Source organism: Seriola lalandi, unplaced genomic scaffold, assembly GCF_002814215.2.
Source record: "Seriola lalandi dorsalis isolate HSWRI2012SDOR001 ecotype SW California unplaced genomic scaffold, Sedor1 jcf7180002054517, whole genome shotgun sequence".
NCBI classification, from domain to species: Eukaryota; Metazoa; Chordata; class Actinopteri; order Carangiformes; family Carangidae; genus Seriola; species Seriola lalandi.
In genome coordinates, this window is record NW_019525070.1 from 412,226 (window position 1) to 433,681 (window position 21,456).

The following is a 21,456-nucleotide window of genomic DNA, read 5'->3' on the forward strand; positions in this document are numbered from 1 at the left end:
CTTGTTTGTTTTTCTTACAGGACCCAAAACACAAGGGTAGAAAAGGCTAGACAATGAAACAAACAGGAAAATAAATACAGTGACTGAACAGAAAAATAGCCATTTATTATTCACCTCTATACCAAATTCAAAACATTGACTATAGAAATTATACAAAACAACAGCAATGCACTCATACCACCTTTAGGAAGGTGGAAGGTGACTTCTAAAGACCAACATATTCAGATTTTTTTTTTTTTTTTAATATCAGGCCACTTTGGTGAGAGCAATACGTATAGCTTGTATTCCATCTGTTTTTAAACTTAGATTTCTATTTATTACAAACTATGGTGACCTCTTTGAAATTAAGATACTGAACATTACACACAGTCTTAACTATGCAAACAGGGCGAGTGGGCCGGTGGACAAATGGTTGACTCCTAACAGGAAAAACAGAAATGGACAAACTGCATAGATTCTCTTCTCTTGTGTCGAAAGGAGCTGCAGACCTAAATAAAATGTGTAGATGACAACAGCAGTAGCCTCTTAGCTGTCAGATAACTGCAGCTCAGAGGGTGAAACTAGCTCTACTGAACGCACCACATCTATAAAACTGTACGACTACTGTCCACATGTACTCTCTAATATTTATGGTTATAATCTCTTTTCAACACCCAAAACTAATGAATGTGTTCTTACATCAAAGAACTGCTTCAGGGCAGCAAATAATGATTATTATAGATGAATCTGCTAATATTTTCTCAGTTAATTGTTTGATCTACGAAACTTTGAAAACTGTGAAAAACACTGAAAAGCTCCTCGAGCGTCGGGTCAACAAATGTCTTGTTGTCATATCAATTGTCCTTAATACATTAAATTTACCATAATGTAAGAAAAGGAAAACCAAACAAATGTCACATTTGAGACACTGGAACATCATCTTTGAAGTTTCCCTTAAATATGGACTTAAAGGATTAATTATCAAAACAGTTTCTAATTAATTTTTTGTCAATCGACTAATCTTTGCAGCTCCAGTGTGCTGGGATGATTAGCTTTTGTGTGAAGTTGAATATCAAAACCACTGGAAACACTTTCTATAAACCAAACAAAAGAACATACTCTTTAGTCGGGATGTGACCAGCCCCCAAAGCAGCAGATGAGACACATTCCTTCAGCATCATTAACACCCTGCTTACATGTGCACTAATATTAAAAGATGAAGGGAATGTAGTTAATTTCCCTCTGAATCTCTATTTCATTCCCAACACATAAATCAGACTGATGTGTTACTTCAGTGACTGGATGATGGATGTTTTTACCCTGAACAGACAGGCCACATTATCAGTGATAATAGTGAAGTATGAAAACAGATAAATCATAAGACAGTATACTCTGTAAATACTCAATATCACTTGTTAGCAGTGTGACATGACATGTCCTCAGGCCAAGATAAAGCCAGTTAACTAATACTAATTTGCCGGACCCTCTCAGGGGACTCATAGCATCACAATACTGATGATTACTAGCAGATGGTAACTCAGATGGTATTATGCAAAAATAATGATTTAGCAATAGTATACAGTCAGAAAAAATCTTTGCTAGCCTTGTTAGCTGTGTCCTCAGAGGTGAAAATAAGTTACACAACAAAGTTCACAGGTTCCCTAAAAACATCTTGAGAATATGTCTTTTCATCACTGTAGCACATCCAACTTATGTACACACACCAACTATGTTACACGTCTCAACTGTCAAACTTTTGCATATACCCTTTTTTTTTTTGTATAACAACATTCACAAGTTTGGCTGTTTTGAATATTTAGAAAAATACTCTCCCATAAGCCTCTGTCAGGTCCCCTTCACATTACACAACAAAAGAAGACACCTTGCAACATAAGGCTTACAATTTTAAACACAGTATATTTACACACAAATATGATACACTTTTTCTTTTATAAAAGAGCCTGCCAGCCACCTTCAAACACACCTGACAAAAACAATCTGTCACACTGGTGAAAAGTCTTGGTTGAAAAGGGTTTAAGATGGAGGGCAGGAGCTTGGCGATTAAGGCAATCTCGCAGAACGGATGATGAGAACAAAGACTCAGATTAAAGGGAAGTCAGGTAACCAATTACAGAAAAATCACCACCACTAATTTGTAAGGACACAAGATGGCTTTCAGTGTGAAGGCGGTCGTAATTCTCTCGCTCGTCTTCTCACTTATTGACAAGCATCCTGGCAAAGTCTGAATTTGACAATGGTTTCGTCTCTGCAGCTGCGTTCACTGATGCGCTGGCTGTTGCCTGCACCCGCTCAGCTGCTGTTCCATTCTCAACTTTGCCAACAGGCCCACTTTGTCGGTGCAGTGAACGAGGGAGCAGTGACAGCTGGGTGCGTCCTCTTCCTCTCCTGGGAAAAAAAAAAAAAAAAAAAGGAAAAAATCAGCTCTTTATCTGTTCACACACAAATCTGAGAATGCACAGCAGAGAAACACGTCCATAAACTTACGATCCATAGATCTGGCGAGGCATCATGTCTGTCGTGGGTCTACTGGAACCAGGTTTATCCATCATGTTTCTGCGAGGAGGGTTACTTATCGCAACAGTGATTTTGTTGCCCTCTACTTCCATGCTGTCCATTTTCAGAACTGCCTGAGACGCCTGGATTTCATCTGCAAACTCAACATATGCCAGACCCTGCAGAGACACACAGCGAGAGCGTTAATAACGTCAGCAACACTCTACACTCGGACTTTGCTCAGCATCTGCGTGCTCAAAGGTGGTGATCATTAGCTTCATCAAGAACACCATTTTTAGCCAAACATCTGGACACTGTCCTCCACTTCATGCCTCACCTTGGGTTTTCCTGAGCGATACGTGACCAGACGAACTTCTTTGATGGTGCCATGACTTTTGCAGATTTCCTCCAGTTGCTCTTTAGTGCACGAGAACGGCAGCCCAGAGATGAAGATTTTGTGTTTCTCCATTGCTGTGTTGTATTTGAACACCTACAAAAGACATTCATGATCATATGTCACATGTTACACATTATCAGGGTTTCTACAGGGACCTTGCTAATGCCACAAAGAATTCAATTTAACATCTGTTTAACAGTCACATTGGACAAAGCATGATGGAAACCCAGTAGGAATAATATGACCTAGATTTTGATTATTACATTTTTCAGTAACACTGTGTGGTATGACATGACCCTGATGAGTGGCATAAAATGGTCAGATTAACCAATTAAAAATAATTAATTCAATTATAGCCACAAGCTTCCAATTTGCGGGTCATTTCAGGTAGTTTAATTCTGTTTAAGTAGAGAGACCAAGCCCACACTTGCTTCTTCATTACAAAGCCTGAAGTGTTTCAGTGATTGTGCACTTGTTCTCCCTTCAAATGTGAACAAACCTCTTTGCGTATGGGCTGGAGATAGCACAGGATGTCTCTTGTCAGCTTGAGTTATAAACAAAGGTGATAGGCCATGCCACTTGTGCTGCTATACGTTTGAACCCTAATAAACTTCAAGGCAAAAGAAAACATTTAAGAATTTGTAAATGAAATGTAAGAGTATTTGATACCTTCTAAAGTCTTTTTTGAGGAAACTCATTCAATGATTTCTAAGATGGTTCAAGACCTGCAGGTACCCTGGCCATAAAAAAACAAACGTGCCTACTCGTGGTCATATTTACCTTAAAGTCAGGGTTTTTGTTTTTATCCACACAAGGTGACACAAACATGGGCCTGCCCTCCACCTCCATTCTGTCCAGCTTCAGGGCTTCAGGGACTGACACCTGGGATTCAAACTGTACATAGCAGTAACCTTTGAAGCTCCCTTTGTTGCTGAAGACAGGGCGGATCTGTTTGATGGGACCACAGGTTTCAAACAGCGGCCTGAGCTTTTCCTCAGGCTCCTCCAGGGTGTACGTCAAGTTGCTGATGAACACACTGCTGTTATCATTTCGAAGCTCTGGCTTTTCATCATTCTGCCTCTGGGCAGCAGCCGCCGCCGCTCCCTGCTGGGCTTTTTTAGCACCAGGTGGAGCGGGCTTATAGCCGGGAGGAGCGTTTCTCCCGAAGAGTCCCGTCTCTGTCTCCATGTACTCCTCTGTGGTTTGGTCCCCGTTTCCTCTGTGCCTTTTAGGGGCTTGTTCTGTCACAGAGGGGAAACACATAATGAGTAACATCCGACTTCATTTTGCTGAAAACTAAAAAGTTATATAATTTAAATCAAATAGTTTCTCTTACCTGAGTCTTCATTCCATTCGTCGTGATAATCATCCTGTTCTGCTTTCCTCTTCTCCCCGAATCGAGCGCCCTTCTGGACCTTCTTCTGAGCCTTCTTGTCTGACTTGGCTTTCCGCCGCTGCTCATTTCTCTCGTCCTCTTGGCGAGCCAGGTTGGCTTCTTTCTCAGCCACCTAGCAGATGGGCACAACATGGTAACATTAGCCAAATGCAGCTAAATGATGCAGCTGTGTAGTGCAGTTTTGATACATGCTCCGACCTTTGCTCGTTGCTCATTAATCCTGTTCAGCCGGGTCTCTGTCTTCTGCACTGCCACATCCCAGTCCTCCAGAGAACCTGCATGTGAGGACACAAAATATAGAGACACATTAATTTGTGAAAATCTCATTTATTTTCATGTTAACGTTGGTTTTTATTTTGGGACTCACCCTCCACTCTCTCGAAGGTGAGCAGGACTTCACACACATGCTCTGGGTAGTCTGAGGTGCACTGAACTGCTCTGTGAAGAGCTTTTCGACAGTGAACGGGGTCTCCATAAGACCTATTGATAAAATAAAAACACAAACACATTTTGGTTCAATGACGAACGAATGAATGAATGTGTGAATGAATGAATGAATGAATCCATCCATCAGCACTTCACTTCAATTAACCCTGTCTCCTTACAGACATGGATTGACAGACCTTTCAAGGTTATAGTACTCCAGCCACATGTTGGCAAATTTGGCATTCCCTTTTGTCATGATACTGTCCCACAGTTCTCTGGCTTTTTGCATGTTCTTGCAGTGGAGGGCCTGGTAGCGAGAAAAAAAGAAAATCACAAAATGTTCATTTGTGCAGGGTTTTACAAAATTTTACCTAACAAATAAAACACACACAACTAATACATTAACAAATAAAATAAGTCAAAAGAACACACACTAAAACCAGATTGAATACAGGGTTAAACACAACTGAACATAACAGAGGGCCAACTCTCGAAAATGGTCGTCATAGTAACAATGCTTACCTCTATTCTTGCCCAGATCTGCATTATGATACAAGATGGATCTCCACTTTCACCAAATCCTACAAAGCCACAACACAATAAATTACATGAAAACCAAAGCAAGTACACCACAAACACAAATCTCAGTGAAATCCACTTACTTTCTTCTACATCTTGTTTCATGTAGTCTAGAGATCGAGAGAAGGTTCCTCGTAACTCCTCTAACTCTTTACTTGATTCTGTAAAAAAAGAGGTGAGAACACCATCAGCAAAAAACAGTTTGAGTTTGATTTTTTTCTAATCGTCTTTGGCACGCAACTGCTCTCACCTTTACTGAAATCCACACGTCTCCTCAGGTAGTCGAGGTATGCCTGCCAAATTTCCACATAATCCGTAGCTTGAATGAAACCTGCATTTAGTGCCTTCTCAAAAACATCTGTGTAGGGGAAACAGGAGTGGCGTAATAATACATAAAAAGATCCAAAATACCACAACAAGCATCTAGGATGTTTCCCCATAACTGTGCTATTAGATAGGTATGACTCTCCAAAATCTGTCACACCACAGTGTACCAAAATATATGGCTCTATTTCAGTAATGGTTGTAACAACAATACATAACAACAACACTATACACACAAAATACATGAAAACAGCAACTGAGTCATGATCTGAACAGCTTCATGCTGCACTGTAGCTGTTACCTGAGACAACCTGATGATCGGCTCCATGCCTCTCCAGCGCCAGCAGGTAGCTCTTCCACAGACCCATGGTCCAGGGGCAGTTCCTGACGGCACGTTCATGAGTAGAAAGAACCAAGTCTTTGATCTTGAGCTGACGATCCTAAAGAGCCCAGAGAAGGCAAATAACAACTTGGTTAAAATAACCTTAAACAAGCTGAGAGATTTGTTACTGATAATGTAACGAGCCGCAGTGACCATATTTTCTTCTAAAAAAGTATATTAATATAAACATATTGTTTGTGCAACTGCAACCTTTTACAGGCTGCTAAACACTGAGGAAACCAGGCGAACCCTTAACATTGAAATATGACTAATACAGAATCACAAAAAAAAAATAACACATCGTCCATACAAGACATGGCTATTTTCACAACACTGTGGCCAAAAGGAAATCCAATACAATAAAAATAACAACCATTTTAATTGAACTGTTTTACCCTGTTCAGATGAGTAAAATGATTAACAGCCTTAAATATCGCTGGTTATTGTCCAAGTTTAGTGTTTACGGTGTCAGAAACTATATTACAACAGTTAAATGACCGATGAAACCAGTTCATTGGCTGTATTTTTTGAGATAAGCTCAACACAAGCTGCAACACTTTGATCATAGTTGTTTAGCCCTTGCTGACAGACAATGGAATTGGCAAGTTTTAGGCGCCAAACAAGATCAGTCCAACTGGGAGGTAATGGCGTGTGAAATGAGATCAAACACTACCAAGCAAACATTACAGTCTGACTGGGAGGCAGCACCACACCAAACACTGACCAGTACTCACAAGATAGGTGGTGTATTTTGCCCACATGTCTGGTACCAGGCAGTTCTCTGCCAGGGCCCGCTCAAAGGTTATCTGGATCCGTGCTGGGTCACCCTCCTTCAGTTCAAAGTCAATGTAGGTCTGATACTCTGACAGCTTAGGAGGTTCTGCTACCAGCTGCAGCAAGACAACAGCATGCAGATGTTATACACAGCAAAAGCTACGCACGTTATTTAAAGTATTCTAAGAGGACAACAAATAATGTTTAAGCCAGAATTATTAATGCAAGTCAGTCACCATAGACTCTTCAAAAGGTTTGCACTTTTCCTTCTGCTTCAAAGCCTTTTTGTACAGATGTATGACCGTCTCAGGCACCCCATGTTCGGCCCACTCCTCATACTCTGCATAGGTGGCTTCCATGTCTACAAAGCAAGGGAGCACAGTTATCTCAATTTTTATATGGCACTTTTCCTGTTTTCAACATTATCAATACAGATACACACACCACATGCAGTATTTACAAAATGTAACAGAGTAACATTGAGAAGTATCAATCTAAATGTAAAAAAAAAGTATACTGCCTAATCTCTGCCCCATACTTTAGTGTACAATCAACAAAGGAGAATTTCAGATAGGAAAGAGTTTCAAACATTACCCACATGCCCCTGGTCTCCACTCAGCTGGGCCAGAATACAAGAACTACACAATACTAGACCTTCTAACTAACTCTTGAACCAAACTGAAAACATGTGCAAAACAGTGCCTGAAGAGGAGTGCTCTCTTTCTAAATATGTACGGTATTTCAAAGGCCACATCATATCACTGCCACTTTTAACTTATCTCAAAAGGCAGTGTTATCTTTTTAAATGCAGTAATTCACAGTTTTTCAGGTGGCCCATGGCCATGACACACAGCCCTCACAATAAGAATCCAACCCACTTTACAGCAACCCGTCTGGACAGAAGAGGCGTCATGCTTACCCATTAAGGGGACGGCCAGCTGGCGGCGAAACAGTGTATGGATTCGCTCAAGCTGAGTGTTCAGCAGCTCCTGCTCCTCACGACTGGGAATTCTGCCAGGTGGAGGCTGAGAGGAAAGGCAGCAGAGAGAATTGTGTCAAAATTTAGCAAAGGCCCATTTAGTCTAACATCAAAGGAATTCAACATTTATTCAGAGTTACGTCAGTGGATTATCATTCAAAAGTATGACCTGTTAACCTGACAGAGACAAATGAGACTGATTTTATCAGCGTGTCTTGAATGATCTAATATCGTTTTTGGGACTGGATCATTAAAAATAAAACCTCTCTCTCAAATACATGCATGATCAAACAGCAACAAAAACAGAGTGTATGTCTGACCACTAATAAGATTTCTCCTGCTGATGGAAACACAAACCTGTACTGTGGACAGAATGGCGTTTTCAAACTCTCTGTACGCCTCCCACACCGTCTGTCCCTTGGTCATGTGAAGTCCCACAGCTGTCATGGCTCTTTCAAAGATGGATCTCACTTTGTCTATCCCACCTGGAGAGCCCATGCCACCAATTGAATACTGAGCATATTCAAGCCAGATATCTGGACCTGGATATAAAGACAGAGTTAAATGTTAATATTATGTAATTACTGAATGTCAAATCAAAAGGCGATAACAATGACGTGATGCACTCACAGATATAGTCTTTTACAGCTCTCTCAAAAAGTTCATATACTTTCTCCCGGTTTGGCTCCTCCTCAGTCAGACGGATCTCATCCTTGAGCCAATCCAGCCAGATCTCTGCAGGATTAAACAAAATGAGATTTCAGTTGCACAAATAATGTGTCAATTGAAGCCTGTCAATTGATTTTTCTGACCCCAAAAGCATATTAGATATACACCAACCTTCTGTGAGAGGGAAAAGTTCACTCATCTTCTGCCTTGCCTTTCGCAGTCGGAAAAGTTCTCCCTCCTGTTTCAGTAGTTTGATGAGATCCACGTGGCAGTTGTAGTCGAACGCGTTGATTGACAGCTAAAAAATCATACAAAGATGAAAGGGAGTAAGATGTTGAATAATACAATGAAATACATCCTAATTAACTTCTGCTTCTTCTGTATTTATATAGCTGTGATTTATTAGCACTGCCAAAGAAAATATTAAACTGAAATTACAATTTGATTTTAGTTCCTTCGGTAACTACGGTAACTTCATAGCCCAAACATTTAAACAGCAGTGACTTCACAGATTTTGAGCAGTTTCAATACTACAATCACAACTTGAAACCTAACTCCGACACAAACTGCGACAAATAAGGGACAAAAACTAGGTCCCACCTGGGTACCACAGATGCAAATACATTTAGTTGTCAGTTTATTAGGTAATACTAATGAAATTCAATGCAACAGCCCTGACATAAATTCTAACAGAGCTGAAATGATCTGTTGATGAATCAATTTGGCAACAATTTGATAATCAACTAATTAGCAATAAGCAAAAATACACAATCTCTAGTTCCAACATTTTAAATTTGGGGATTTCGTGTTTTTCTTTATACCATTTTCTGACAGAAAATAACTGGCAGATTAATCAATAATGAAAAAAAACTGTTGGTAGCAGCCCTAAATTCTGTAGTTTATGGTGCTGTTGAATTGTACCTTGTTATCCTGAGATGTGTTTCTAATGTTTTATTTATAGCAGTCAAGGCAGACTGAACATTAAGAGACACCTTTCAATTTAACGCAACAGCACCACAAACTACAGCCACCAAAATGGCCATTTAGTTGAATCAATACCTCCCTGAAACATTTTCGACAAAAACTGAACAGAATTAAAGTTAATGAAGGTACGATTTATTGCATGGCTTTAGCATTAAGCTGCATTAGTTTGAGCTAGCGACCTTATAAACTGGCAACTGAGTGTAACATAAGTAACGCTGCAGTAACGTTGTAGACTTGGTTTTGTTTTGGTTATCGTGGAAGCAAAGACCACACAGCCTTTGTTGCCTGTAATGAGACGTTATCAACAGGAACAAATTCAACACCTTAAACGTGACAGCCGACAAAGTTTGGACCGTGTGTACTTTCTACACATGTGTACTTCTTGTCTGGTCACACTGGGAGCTGTAATGACACACTGGACTGAGGTGGTGAAAAGACGCATGTGTCACCAGAGGAGCCATTAGCATCACAGATTAGCAGCACAGCTAATCACGACAGCTGTGTGAATGGCGTCGTATCATACGGCGCCCTTTTAATTGTTTTGGATACCAGCAGCTAACATTACCACATTTCTACTTTCTGCCAAAACCAAAGCAGGGCAGAGCGCTCTTCAGTTTTAAAACTACTGACTTGTTGTAGTCGACTGTGTTTACCGCCCATTCATTCTCATTAGCTCGTCGGCTAACGTTAGTTAACTATGCTTAGCTCGGTTGTTTGCTAATTACCTGCTCCTCCAAACGCTGGATTTCGGCTTCATTTTCCCTCTCATCTTCAGACGAATCGTCCTCCTCATCGTCTGAATTTTCTACTCCCATGCCCTCCTCTTCGTCCGATTCCATCTCCCTCTCCTCCATCCCTGCATCTTCCTCCTCCATATCTTGCAACTGCGTTTGCTCTGCGTTGCTTGACGCTGCCATGTTGGAAAGGCTGTCTGCCTGGTAACAACCTAACAAGCCAGCGGCACTACCGTGAGAGGTGGAGCCCTTGTGCCGAGGATCCCCTTGCGTGCAACGGCTACTGCTGGCCACTAGTGGGGGCTCCTTCGTCGATGAAACCTTCCTTTTTCGCTTGTTTGTCAACAAAAACCCGTCTTCCCCACTCGTGCTCACTCGTTGATTTCCGTTTATCATCGGCATCTGAACATGGCGACCGTCTCCTTGCGAAACTCAGCGACCTCGCTGTTGTTATTTGGAAGGAGGTTGTTGAGCCCGGCGCTGAATCCTCTCTGTTCATATCACAAAAAGGTAACCGACTAAAAATATGTTTTCAAACTGCAATTGTAACCAACCCACCGACAGTTAGCTAGCGTCGTATGTCCGTTGTCTGCCCGTCTTTCCGTCTGCCTGTCCGTCAGTAAATGCAGTTAACTTTAACTAAGCGCCCTATCTTTTTGACTCATCTAAAACAACAGAGCAGTAATGCATTGTTGTCTCTATCTGTGACTTTCCTGAAGGTGGTGGACCACTATGAAAACCCGAGAAATGTTGGCTCTTTAGACAAAAACTCCAAGAATGTGGGGACCGGGTTGGTGGGTGCACCAGCCTGTGGTGATGTAATGAAACTTCAGGTAAGTTGGAGGTCAAGATCAGGTGTCACAACCCAGTTACTCACTGCCATGACTTAAAACCTCCTACTGCATTACTTGGTGTTTGGCTGTATGTTGTTTGCAGGTCGAGGTGGATGAAAGCGGCAAGATTGTGGACGCAAAATTCAAAACATTTGGCTGCGGATCAGCCATTGCCTCCAGTTCTCTAGCAACAGAGTGGGTGAAGGGGAAGTCGGTAAGTTGGTACAACACAGATAATAAGGAAACGCTTTATAAGTTAATGTTTTTTTATGGTTAGTTTATTGGTGATGTGGTTATTCTGTTTTCACCCTGCAGGTTGATGAAGCGCTGAAGATAAAGAACACAGATATTGCTAAAGAACTCTGCCTTCCTCCAGTCAAGCTGCATTGCTCTAGTAGGTTCAAGGCAATAAAACCAACACAGACACACGTTAACTACCACACAGTAACATTATAGACCTAGAAACTTTTATTAACATAGAGATCGGTGACAAATTAAAAGACGAACTAAAACCCAAAGTGTCTCAGTAAGACATCACAAGCCTCCATAACTGCTTCAAAACATTATTCCTCACAAAAGAAGTGTTGTGATGATGGTTATTCAGAGTGTTTGGCACGTGACACATCCGTTTAAAAGTAGGTGTCTAGTTTTCTTACTCATTAAAATATTCATTAACCTCTTCATGTCCTATATTGAAGCATGTGCATCTTTACATTTGTCCAGTTTTTTTTAGTAAGGTTTTTGCTATAATTTGTCACCCATTTATATTCATTTATATCTACTCAATAAAAACACAGCATCTATCAGAGAGTTTGCCTTACAGTTAACACGGTGGTGGCTATTCCTTTAGCATCTCTTGGCAATGGTGTAAATCAATGAGCAATACTAGATTTTTAAATAGTTTGAGCAACAGTGCAATGAAATACTTTTAATCAGGTATTTAATTAATTGGATTAGCTAGAACAAGATATTCTATTATAACATATGAACACATACAAAATAAATATTGTTATTCTGATATAAATTTACATATACCATGATAGAAGATTTTATTCTTATCATACAGTAAAACCAAAGCTTTTTCTGCAGTTAAATTCATCATAATGTTTTAAATCCTAATAAATCCTCCACTCTCCTTTTCTTCTAGTGCTTGCAGAAGATGCTATAAGAGCAGCGCTGTCAGACTACAGGCTGAAACAACAGGACAAGAAGGAGGAACGTGTCAAAGCTAGCAGTTAATATGTTGTTATCAGTATGGGGTATCCCACTGATATTTCAGCACCAGCCAATGTCTTGCAGCCGTGCGGTGGTTTATAGAGGATGAGTTGCCATAATACTACATCAGGTCTTGCACCCTTCTGGGATTACTAGGGGTTTTATAGCCTTTATAGCCTCTCCATAGTTGTGGGGTCAGTCTCTTGATTTCAAGCAAGAATGACCAAGTGTTCAAGTGCCAGGTGTTAATGGTGTCTATGGATTTATCTCATCAGATGATCAGAAATGTTTATTAATTGATGCTAATTTTGGTGGTGGAAGCTCTTGCGGAATATTTTAAGACATCTTTGATCCTTAATATAACAAAACAAAACAAGGAAGCTCAATGATTTTACCTCCTTGCAGCATTTTTCTATAGAGAACACAACAGAGATGCATCATAAATCAGAAGCCATAAGTTGAGGTCTGCTTTTCTTTTGTATATTCTTTGGGATTTAGGCTGTATTTTGGCTTGAATATATAAAACAGCTGCGTCTTTGTGGGAGTTCAGTATGAAGATGCACTTAGGTCAACAGCTTAATTACATGTATAAAACCATAAAACAGAACATTGTATGGGACTGTGCTTATTGTGAATTAAATGATTAAAAACAATTTCAGTGTGTCTTTGCTGATGTCATCCACCAGATCCTGCATCAAGCGGAGCCACCCTCTGTTGGCGCAGAAGTACCTGTTTTAATACCAGCACCACTGCCAACATTAGTAGAGCTACTAATACACATAACACAGCAAGTAGAGAGATGACCACTGCAGAGTCTTGTTGTGTGAACGGTTGTGGGACGGGAGTGGGCCAGGCTGCATCTCTGTTTGTAGAAAGCAAAGACCGTGTCCCCTCAGCAGAGGTCGCATTACTCTGAGGGTGCTGACCTGTGACGTTATCTCTGCATTTCTGTTCCTCGTCAGGAAGAGAACTAGTAGTTTTTAAATGGGATGGGCTCACAGATTGTGTTTTATTTAGGAATAAACACTCCTCATAGGTGAGGGTCTCTAAAGTGTAGTGTTCCAGTAATACACGAGTCTCAGGAACATCTTTGGAAAAGAGTGCAACAGTTTCTTTTGATATTTGCTCTGACAAGTCTCCCACATTCATCTTGTTTTCAAATGAGGTTTGTGCTGTCGGCTCCACTGTCAGCATTTCCAGCTTTCTCTCCAGTGCAGAGTTAAGGTTCAGATGGTGCGTCCTCTCATTTGGCTTCAGGACACGAGGACAGATAGCCATGACGGAGAGGTTCAGAAGCAGACGATGAGCGAGGTGGTCAGGCTCGGTGCACACCAAGTCTGTGGCCATCTTTAGCCTACCACTCAGCAGCCAGCGGTAAAGGTACAGAATGTCGCACTCACATACCCACATGTTGTCGGTGAGGTCCACAGATCTGAGACGCGGCAGGCTGTCGAAGGCGCTGTCCGGGACTGAGCGCAGGCAGTTGCTGTTGATCCTCAGGACCTGCAGGTTGACCAGGGCGGACAGCGAGGGCAGGTCCAGGGCAGAGATGCAGTTAGCTGAGAGGTCTAAATGGGTGAGTGATGGAGGGAGATTCTGAGGGAGGCTTGAAAGCTTGTTCCCTTTCAGTGTCAAGACCTGCAGCTTGTTAAGACCCTGAAGTGCCCCGGGCTGGATGGCACGGATGCGATTGTCCTCCAGATCCAGACGAGTGAGGTTTCCCAGCTGCCTCAGGGCACCTGCGGTGATGTAAGTGATACGGTTCTCTTGCAGATGCAGGGACTCCAGGCTGGGAGGCAGGCCACGGGGGAAGCGGGCCAGCATGTTATGACTGAGACTGAGCTCCTGGAGGCTGGAGAAGGGCCGGAGCAGGTGGTCCACGTTACACAGCCGGTTTCTGGCCACAGATAGAGCCGAGGTGCGGAGAGGGACAGAGCGAGGAAGTGACCTGAGATCCAGAGACTCGCACAGAACCAGAAGTCCTGGGTGAGGACAGCAGCAGCCAGGAGGACAGGGAGACATTGTGAGGCAGGCTAGTGGACAGATGCAGAGAACCAGTAGGACACAACATCTGCACCAAAGCATGACTCACTGTGAGGAATAACGGAAGAGAGACGAACACATTAGGCACATCAAACTGTATCAGGGAATAATCTGATGCCTCACTTATTTTAACTAATAGAGGGGTACCACTTTAGATTAAGATACTCTTCCTAAAGGGTTTATAAATGGTAATTAATGGCTTTATTGGTGTTAAATAAATCATTTACTAATACTTTATAGATCAGATATTGGACATTACATGTGGACTAATTGACCACTGACTTTTTGGAAGAGAGCTGCAGGTCACCTGGACCAAAATCCGTTTATTAGCAACTTATTAACATTTACAACTACAGACTTGGACAGATGGATTATTTAACGATGTATTAACATTTATAATTGCAAATCACTTACTACCTTTTGCTGATGGTTTAGTAGATGATAGAAACCTGTGACCCCTAAGTAATGACTTAATCTGATTTGATGTAGCTGCAGAGCTGATGGTTTGCTACTTTTTTATGAGTTAACATTCATAACTAGCTGATGGCTTACTAGAAAGTGACCCACCGCCCAGAAAAAATTCCCACAACCTGGCAAACCAAAAGTTATTCTCATCACTAAATGACAATTTATAAAGTTGTTACCAACAATTTATAAACAACTTATAAAAGGCGACTTATTAGAAAGTGGTACCAAAAAAGAAAAGACAGGCCTGAGGTCTCACCATTCTTCTGTTCCTGTATTATCTGCTCCTGCGGAGAGATGGGCAGGCATGTTTCTCCCCGGTCCCTCGCATGATCCAGTGTCTCTCTAAAGATAACCACTGAGAATTCCAGGCAGATGCTCATCAAAGTTTAACGACAGCCTTAAGGTGCTGTATTACCTATTCTGGATCCTCTTCACCATTCAAATTGATTGAGAGGCCCCATTGTCTGTCAGTGGCAGACAGTGAAGAGAAGAGATATTGTGTTAAACAAACAAACAAACAAACAAAAAAAAAAGGAAACAAGGCGTGACGCAATATTCCCTTATCTGAGGTTACCTAAGGTTGAGGCTCCTAAAAAACAGACAGTGAATCTGGTGAACGCACCCTGTGAGAGAGATTGTTGCTGAGTGGACCTGTGGCCGCGTGTCTTATGGTGGGAAGAGTGAAAGTGAAGGGGTAGTATTTTCTCGAATTATTTAGCACCTCACTGACAAAAGATCAGGGAATCTGAGCCCAGTGCGAGGCTCTGTCAGGGCTCACGTTTCACCTGTCACAGGGTTACACTGGTGTGCTCTCACCTTTGATGTTTCATCTCTGAAAAGTTTGTGCTTCAGCCATTTTAGCAATATGTAATTAAATTTTAAATCATTTTTAATTTCAGATATGGTCTGAATGTAGCCATATGAAGACAGAAGTGGTAAAAAGAAAAGCAAAACACACATAGCTGATCAATTAATATTTGAACTGTTAACATAAGGGCAGTGTTTCATTGCTTGTTCTAGATAGAGAACACAGAAGTTAAAGTTATTTGACTTTATGTTCGAACGTCACTGGAACAAATCAGCGTCTCCAAGATTTGTAAAGACAATACATGAGCTCTTGTTTTGGAGCGAAGGGCTCTGTATGTATCTGGTTTACTGCTGTTGAAATATTTAAACAACCTTGTACAGTAGCCAGTTAAGGACAAAGAGGGCTCTCGTCATCTCCAGGCTCTGATACCTTCTGCAGTCCTTGTGTTTGGGTGTGATGGTGCCAGCTGCCTCACCACTGCCAATCAGAAAACTGCGGAAGAGTTGGCGTTACTGTGTGTGTGTGTGTGTGTGTGTGTGCGCACATCTTGGGCTTGAAATGTGAAGTTAGAATACAGTGTGTGTCTTCACAGAGCAGGCATCACAAATCTGACATTCTTGAGTGGACGCAGCTCGAAATTACAGATTCCAAAGTTGAACATAATGTGCATGTAGCGAGCATCCTCTTTTTTTAGACCCTCCTCGCTTTTTCTATTTGTGTATTTGTGTTTCATCATGGCACTGCTTCTACCAATTTTCACTGCTACATTTTAAATAATGACAGAAACATCAGTACCAACACTTTTATTAATCATAAGCATTTTGTAAACAATAAAACTGTCACTTACAGAGAAAGCATCTGTCTTGAAACATCTGAGGACAAAAATCAAATCTGAGGTTCAGCGGAAAAGAGTATTTAAACATGACAAAAGTCTGGCCCATAAATCACACAAAATGTATATCACACACTAATTCTCAGAATCATTAACTTAAGTAATGGGACAGGGAGTTGGATGATCCTCACCAGTGCAATCTGGAATTTGAATCAAACAAGATCAGATAACTAAACACCAAATACACACTTCTCTGCTTTTAATTTTTAAATCCTTTTTTAGCCACCATGAGTCAAAGTTAAACCTGTGAGACCATCAAAAACAGACCAACTATCTATCCCTGTACTCAAGTTTTTGACTCATTACAAATCATTACATTAAAAACAAAAATCATAATTTATCTTATACAGAAATATTACTTATTTAGAAAAACTCAAACCCTTATTCACAAAGTTTTTATACCAAAAAAGCCTGCTTTTAATGTACATGCCAGTTGAAGGCAGATCAAAATTAACAACCATATAAATATGTAGACAAACAGATAGTAGATATATGTATGTTTTAACTTCAGCTACCCGGAAATAACACAGTTACAAATTTTACTTTTGGTATAAAGCTTTGTTAAATAGGTTCTTAAAGTAAAATACAATAATATGATATGACATAACATAACATTATGCAAAAAAAAAAGAAAAATCAGGTAAATATGAATGTAAATATAAAGAGAGTGTTTTCTTGTTAAGTCCAACAAGTCAAGTTTACTGCTTTATTTACAGCACCAGAGATTTTTCTTTAAATGACAGACTGATTCAGCCAAAGGCTCTTAGCTGCTAAAAAGATGTCGTGGCGTACAGCAGGACAGACTGAGGAGATTCCTCTGTCTTGGCAGGCATATGGAGTAATACATCTCTGTATTAAAAACACATGAATACTTACTATTTTTGTCATTTCTATTTGGCAAACATGGGAAATTCAAATCCATTCTTTATAATTTTAAGATAATAGTTTTTTTCAGGTCTTTCTCCACTTAAAAAAACAACAAAAAACTTTTATTTCCTGAAGTGATGCGACCTCAATAGCACAACGGTTTGATATCAGGCTGTTGAGAACTGGTTGTTCTGCAATCGCTGATAAAACCAAAGGACTGACCACTTCAACAAATCAACAACCTCGCCCACATCTCCACATCCCCCATTTAAACTCGACTTGAATCAGAAACGTAGAGACGTGCTTGGAGATGTGGGTAACATTTGTAGACTTGTGCACAAACACATTTGTGTGATTGCTTTCTGTCCACAAATCTTCTGTTCTGTTTTCTTTTTCTTTGTAATGTAGTATTTCATATATAAGTGTTTAGATTTAAGGGTTTCAAAGATGGATCATTTTTCATATGAGGCATGATCTTCACTTACATACATTTCCCTCTGTAAAAAGCTCTTTCAATTAAAAGATGTTTGACACATTTTGTTTTATGTCATGGTCGAAACATTTCACCTCTTTTGCCATCAAGATCCTTGGTCATGACCTAGTGGTGGGCCTTTTTCAGATGGCAGGTGCAGACCGGTTGACTGGAGCTGGTGCTGGGGCTGGAGCTCTGCTGCACCTCCTCCCTGTGCTTCAACTGCTCTTTGTGCTTCGGTTCCTCTCTCCGCTTTTCCACCTCCTCCGCCTCCTGGACCTTTCTGACCTCCTGGCGAGGTGATGACCTGACGTCTCTCCCTCTCTCCCCCACCAGAGCCTTAGAGGGCATGCGCAGGTTCTTGGGGGAGCTTTGAGTCTGGACCCTCTTGACGTGGTCGACGGCGTAAGGCCTCTCCTGGACCTCGCTTGAATTCTTGCTTCCACCTGTTTTATCTGCCATATACTTCCTGGGTGGGTGAGGAGGGGGCTTGTAGGCCTCCAGCTTGCGCTTATGACTCATGGCAGAGGCACAGCAGATGATGAAGACCATGACGATGAGAAGAGAGGTCACCACGATGATAATGAGCAAATTCTCCTGCAGGAAATCCACCACCCGGCTCAGGACGAAGTCCTTCAGGCGGATCATGGTGGTGGTGATGGTGTTGGTGAGGGTGGGAGGTCCAGTAGCAGTGGTGATTTGAACAGGTGCTCGGGTGGAGAAAGAGATTGGGAAAAGGAGCTCCAGCTCCGCGTCACCACTGCCGTCCATGGATATGTTGTAGAACATAGGAGCGGAGTGACACACACTACACCACAGTGAGAGCAGGGTCACACAAGTGACGTGAAAAACCAAGTGAGACTTCATCTTCTGAGTCCTGCAATAACAACAAAAGGCTGTTTTTAATTCAGAAAACAAAATTGTATGTTCAGACCTGATCTTTAGGGATCCACTAACACGGTGGTTTGATGCAACTTTAAGAAATACTGTTTGGGACATACGCTTATTCACTTTCCCACGGAGGGTTAGATGAGAAGATTCTGTGCATTAATTATGAAGATAGAGTCACGCTGTGATTAGGTTAGCTTAGCATGAGGACTTGAAACAGGGGGAAGCAGCTAGCCTGGCTCTGTCCAAAGGCAACAGTCTGCCTAACAGCATCTCTAAAGCTCACTGATTAACACATTGTGTCTTGTTTGTGTAATCCACAAACTAACAGTTTAAAAAAAGTGAAGATGAAAGGTTGTGGTTATATGGGGAGACACGTGTAACTATTTCTTGGCAACCACCTCACAGCAAAGACTCAAGCTTTAGAGGTGCTGACGAGTATTTTTGAACAGAGCCAGGCTCGATGTGTCCCCTACTTCGTCTTTATGCTAAGCTAAGCTAACTGCCTTCTGGCTCTAGTTTCATACGCAATGGGCAAGCCAGAGACAAGACAACAAACAAGTTTTATTTTCCCAAAAGTGAAGCAACATTGCATAGTGTATGTGAGTTTTGAGCAGTTCAACTAAAGAGGTTGTTTCTCTTTGAGAGGCGGAGAGAGGCAGTAGTTCACAACTGTAATGAGCAAAGAGTAGAGAAAAGTCAGTAAAGAGTAAATATAATTTGTGCTGCAGATATGTTTTACTTATTTTAATCATCTCGCAACCCCTCAGGTTTTTATTGCTACCCGTTGAACCGCAATGCTGACTAGTGTCAAGGAGTATCTCATGCAGCAGACACACACTGATAAAATAACACAATGTTTTAAGGGCTGCTTCCATCTGAAATGTAACTCCAGTATCCATCTTGACTCAAGTCTTGCACCAGATCTATTTTAGCAGGCAGCAGAGTAGCCATTACTTATTTGGGGTGGAGACAGTGAGTTTGGTGCTGAAGGCCTTATAATTTGTAAAAAGGAGGGCGGCCACCCATCCACCACACCAAAGCCCGTAGGAATCTATATACCAGAGGGAGCACAGAGGCGTGGGAGACCTGTGGCTGTGGCCTCTATATTTACACTGGGCACCAGCTGCTGTACACCAGCCCACAGCAGCGCAGACCTGATGAAGATATTTCTGCCTCCAGGGAAACCTGCATTTACTTACAGTACAACCTACAAAATAAACTTCCCGACCCAATTCTTCCATTATTTGGTCTCCATGTCTCAATGTGAATTCAAGCTTTAACAAAGAACAAAAAACTGAAACCTTTAGTGCAGAGTTCAGTCTGTTACCAATAAAAACTCTTAACACAGTGTGTAATTACACCGTGCTAAACTGTAAAGACAAGCTTCTAATCATCATCATGCTATAGTGAACCTGCTGCTGCTCTGTTTTACACTGTAGTGCATGTTCAATCCCCCTTCCTGTGTGGTCGAACATGCACCATGCACTCTGCTGGACCAGATGGTAGGCCGGGTCTTCATCCTTGGATGTACAGCTATAGGACAGCACTGCCCCTTGAATCCCCATAATTACAGCCATAATTACATTTCCTGTGTTTTACCGCAGGGTCGACATTACCTTCGACTGAAGGCCATCCAGACACTGATATGCAATTAATCCATTTCATGACATCCCCTTGAGTGTCTTTAAATTTACAAAAAGCTTTTACCAGACTGTATGATGGGATCTTATGTGAGCTTGTTGACTAACCCTTAGACTGAGTGAAATATTTTAACACCATGTTTTTATGGCTGCATCTTTGAAATGAACATGTCCTGAATGTTTTGGCTATCTACTGAAAATTCAGTCTGATGTACATTTAAAAATGTTGGAGTCTCAATTAAAAAGTAAAAAGAGGCACATTTTAACAATGTTTGACTAGACAACACATTTACAATGGTGGAGCTGCTGGCAGAAAACATTTCTTACATAAAACTTTACACACTCTAAACTACAGGTCACGGCTCTGAGAGTTAAAAAAAGATTAGTATAGGATAAAGGTCAATCATGTTATTGATAATTTAGATTAAGAAAAACATCTAATGTTAGTAAGGGAGGAATAAGTATCTGCATTTTTTTTTTTACAGATTATAATCAAAAGTAAAAGTTCAGCATTAAAAATCTTACTCGAACTAAAGTATTATTATTATATTATTGATTATTAAAGTATAAATATTGAAATATTAATATTATTATTATTATTATATATTATCAGCAAAACGTATAAAAGTATCAAAAATGGCCCCTGTGAATTTTATTATTATTACAGTTGTGGAGATAAAGCTAATTTTATCTGCTTAGGAGAATTTGAATCTGTTACAATGCATCATATTTTATAAACTGACCATATATTTTGCAAGTAAAATCCCAATCTGAAAATTAACTATTGCTGTGAAATAAATGTTAAAATACAGTAATTGTTCAGTACAATATTTCCAGCTAAAATATGATGGAGTATAAATGTAAAATCAAAGACATGGGAAACACCCAAGTGAAATATAAGTTCCTCAAAATAGTAGTTTTATCTCTCCAGGCCTCTAAAAACCGTACACGTACTCTACATGTAGAGGCAGAAAACTCAAAATATGAACCAAACGCATCATAAAATCTGACACTTACTAAACATATCGTCAGTTTGGATAAACAGACTGGCCTTAAATTCATAACAAATCTGAATATATACTTACAGTATGCGTTATCCTTGGTTTATCTTCTAGACAGCTCAATGCAGTGCAGAAGACAGAGAGGAAAAAAGGGGGGAGACAGAGTGACGAGAGGAAAGTAAGAATGAA

At 40.8% G+C, this 21,456-nt stretch overlaps 3 protein-coding genes across 3 annotated transcripts; 1 reads left to right on the forward strand and 2 right to left on the reverse strand.

Moving 5' to 3' along the window:
- Positions 1-1,876: 1,876 nt before the first annotated feature.
- Positions 1,877-10,539, reverse strand: sart3 (spliceosome associated factor 3, U4/U6 recycling protein). Its single transcript, XM_023413467.2, has 19 exons — positions 10,129-10,539; positions 8,591-8,717; positions 8,381-8,485; positions 8,108-8,292; positions 7,691-7,796; positions 7,008-7,132; positions 6,732-6,887; positions 5,917-6,055; positions 5,542-5,649; positions 5,375-5,452; positions 5,235-5,293; positions 4,910-5,019; positions 4,654-4,766; positions 4,485-4,561; positions 4,227-4,398; positions 3,671-4,131; positions 2,831-2,983; positions 2,485-2,672; positions 1,877-2,385 (listed from the first exon to the last, which is right to left on the reverse strand). Exons 1-19 carry the CDS (start codon positions 10,537-10,539, stop codon positions 2,193-2,195), a joined length of 3,066 nt encoding a protein of 1,021 aa, XP_023269235.1. The 3' UTR covers positions 1,877-2,192.
- Positions 10,528-12,838, forward strand: iscua (iron-sulfur cluster assembly enzyme a). Its single transcript, XM_023413469.2, has 5 exons — positions 10,528-10,647; positions 10,857-10,970; positions 11,074-11,184; positions 11,286-11,364; positions 12,118-12,838. The coding sequence occupies exons 1-5, from the start codon at positions 10,546-10,548 to the stop codon at positions 12,207-12,209; spliced, it is 498 nt and encodes a 165-aa protein (XP_023269237.1). The 5' UTR covers positions 10,528-10,545; the 3' UTR covers positions 12,210-12,838.
- A 3,454-nt stretch (positions 12,839-16,292) lies between these two features.
- On the reverse strand, positions 16,293-21,450 carry tmem119a (transmembrane protein 119a). The gene is made up of 2 exons (XM_023413490.1): positions 21,352-21,450; positions 16,293-18,612 (listed from the first exon to the last, which is right to left on the reverse strand). The coding sequence occupies exon 2, from the start codon at positions 18,600-18,602 to the stop codon at positions 17,862-17,864; it is 741 nt and encodes a 246-aa protein (XP_023269258.1). The 5' UTR covers positions 18,603-18,612; positions 21,352-21,450; the 3' UTR covers positions 16,293-17,861.
- Between the last annotated feature and the right edge of the window lie 6 nt (positions 21,451-21,456).

Excerpts from the sequence above, each read along its gene's own strand:
- sart3 (XM_023413467.2), bottom strand. The coding sequence starts at position 10,539 with ATGCCGATGATAAACGGAAATCAACGAGTGAGCACGAGTGGGGAAGAC. Across the intron at positions 8,293-8,380 it reads AGCTGTAAAAGACTATATCT|GTCCAGATATCTGGCTTGAA; the intron begins GTGAGTGCATCA and ends CTTTATATCCAG. Across the intron at positions 5,453-5,541 it reads ACGTGTGGATTTCAGTAAAG|AATCAAGTAAAGAGTTAGAG; the intron begins GTGAGAGCAGTT and ends CTTTTTTTACAG.
- iscua (XM_023413469.2), top strand. The coding sequence starts at position 10,546 with ATGGCGACCGTCTCCTTGCGAAACTCAGCGACCTCGCTGTTGTTATTT. Across the intron at positions 10,648-10,856 it reads TCTGTTCATATCACAAAAAG|GTGGTGGACCACTATGAAAA; the intron begins GTAACCGACTAA and ends ACTTTCCTGAAG. Across the intron at positions 10,971-11,073 it reads GTGATGTAATGAAACTTCAG|GTCGAGGTGGATGAAAGCGG; the intron begins GTAAGTTGGAGG and ends TGTTGTTTGCAG.
- tmem119a (XM_023413490.1), bottom strand. The coding sequence starts at position 18,602 with ATGAAGTCTCACTTGGTTTTTCACGTCACTTGTGTGACCCTGCTCTCA.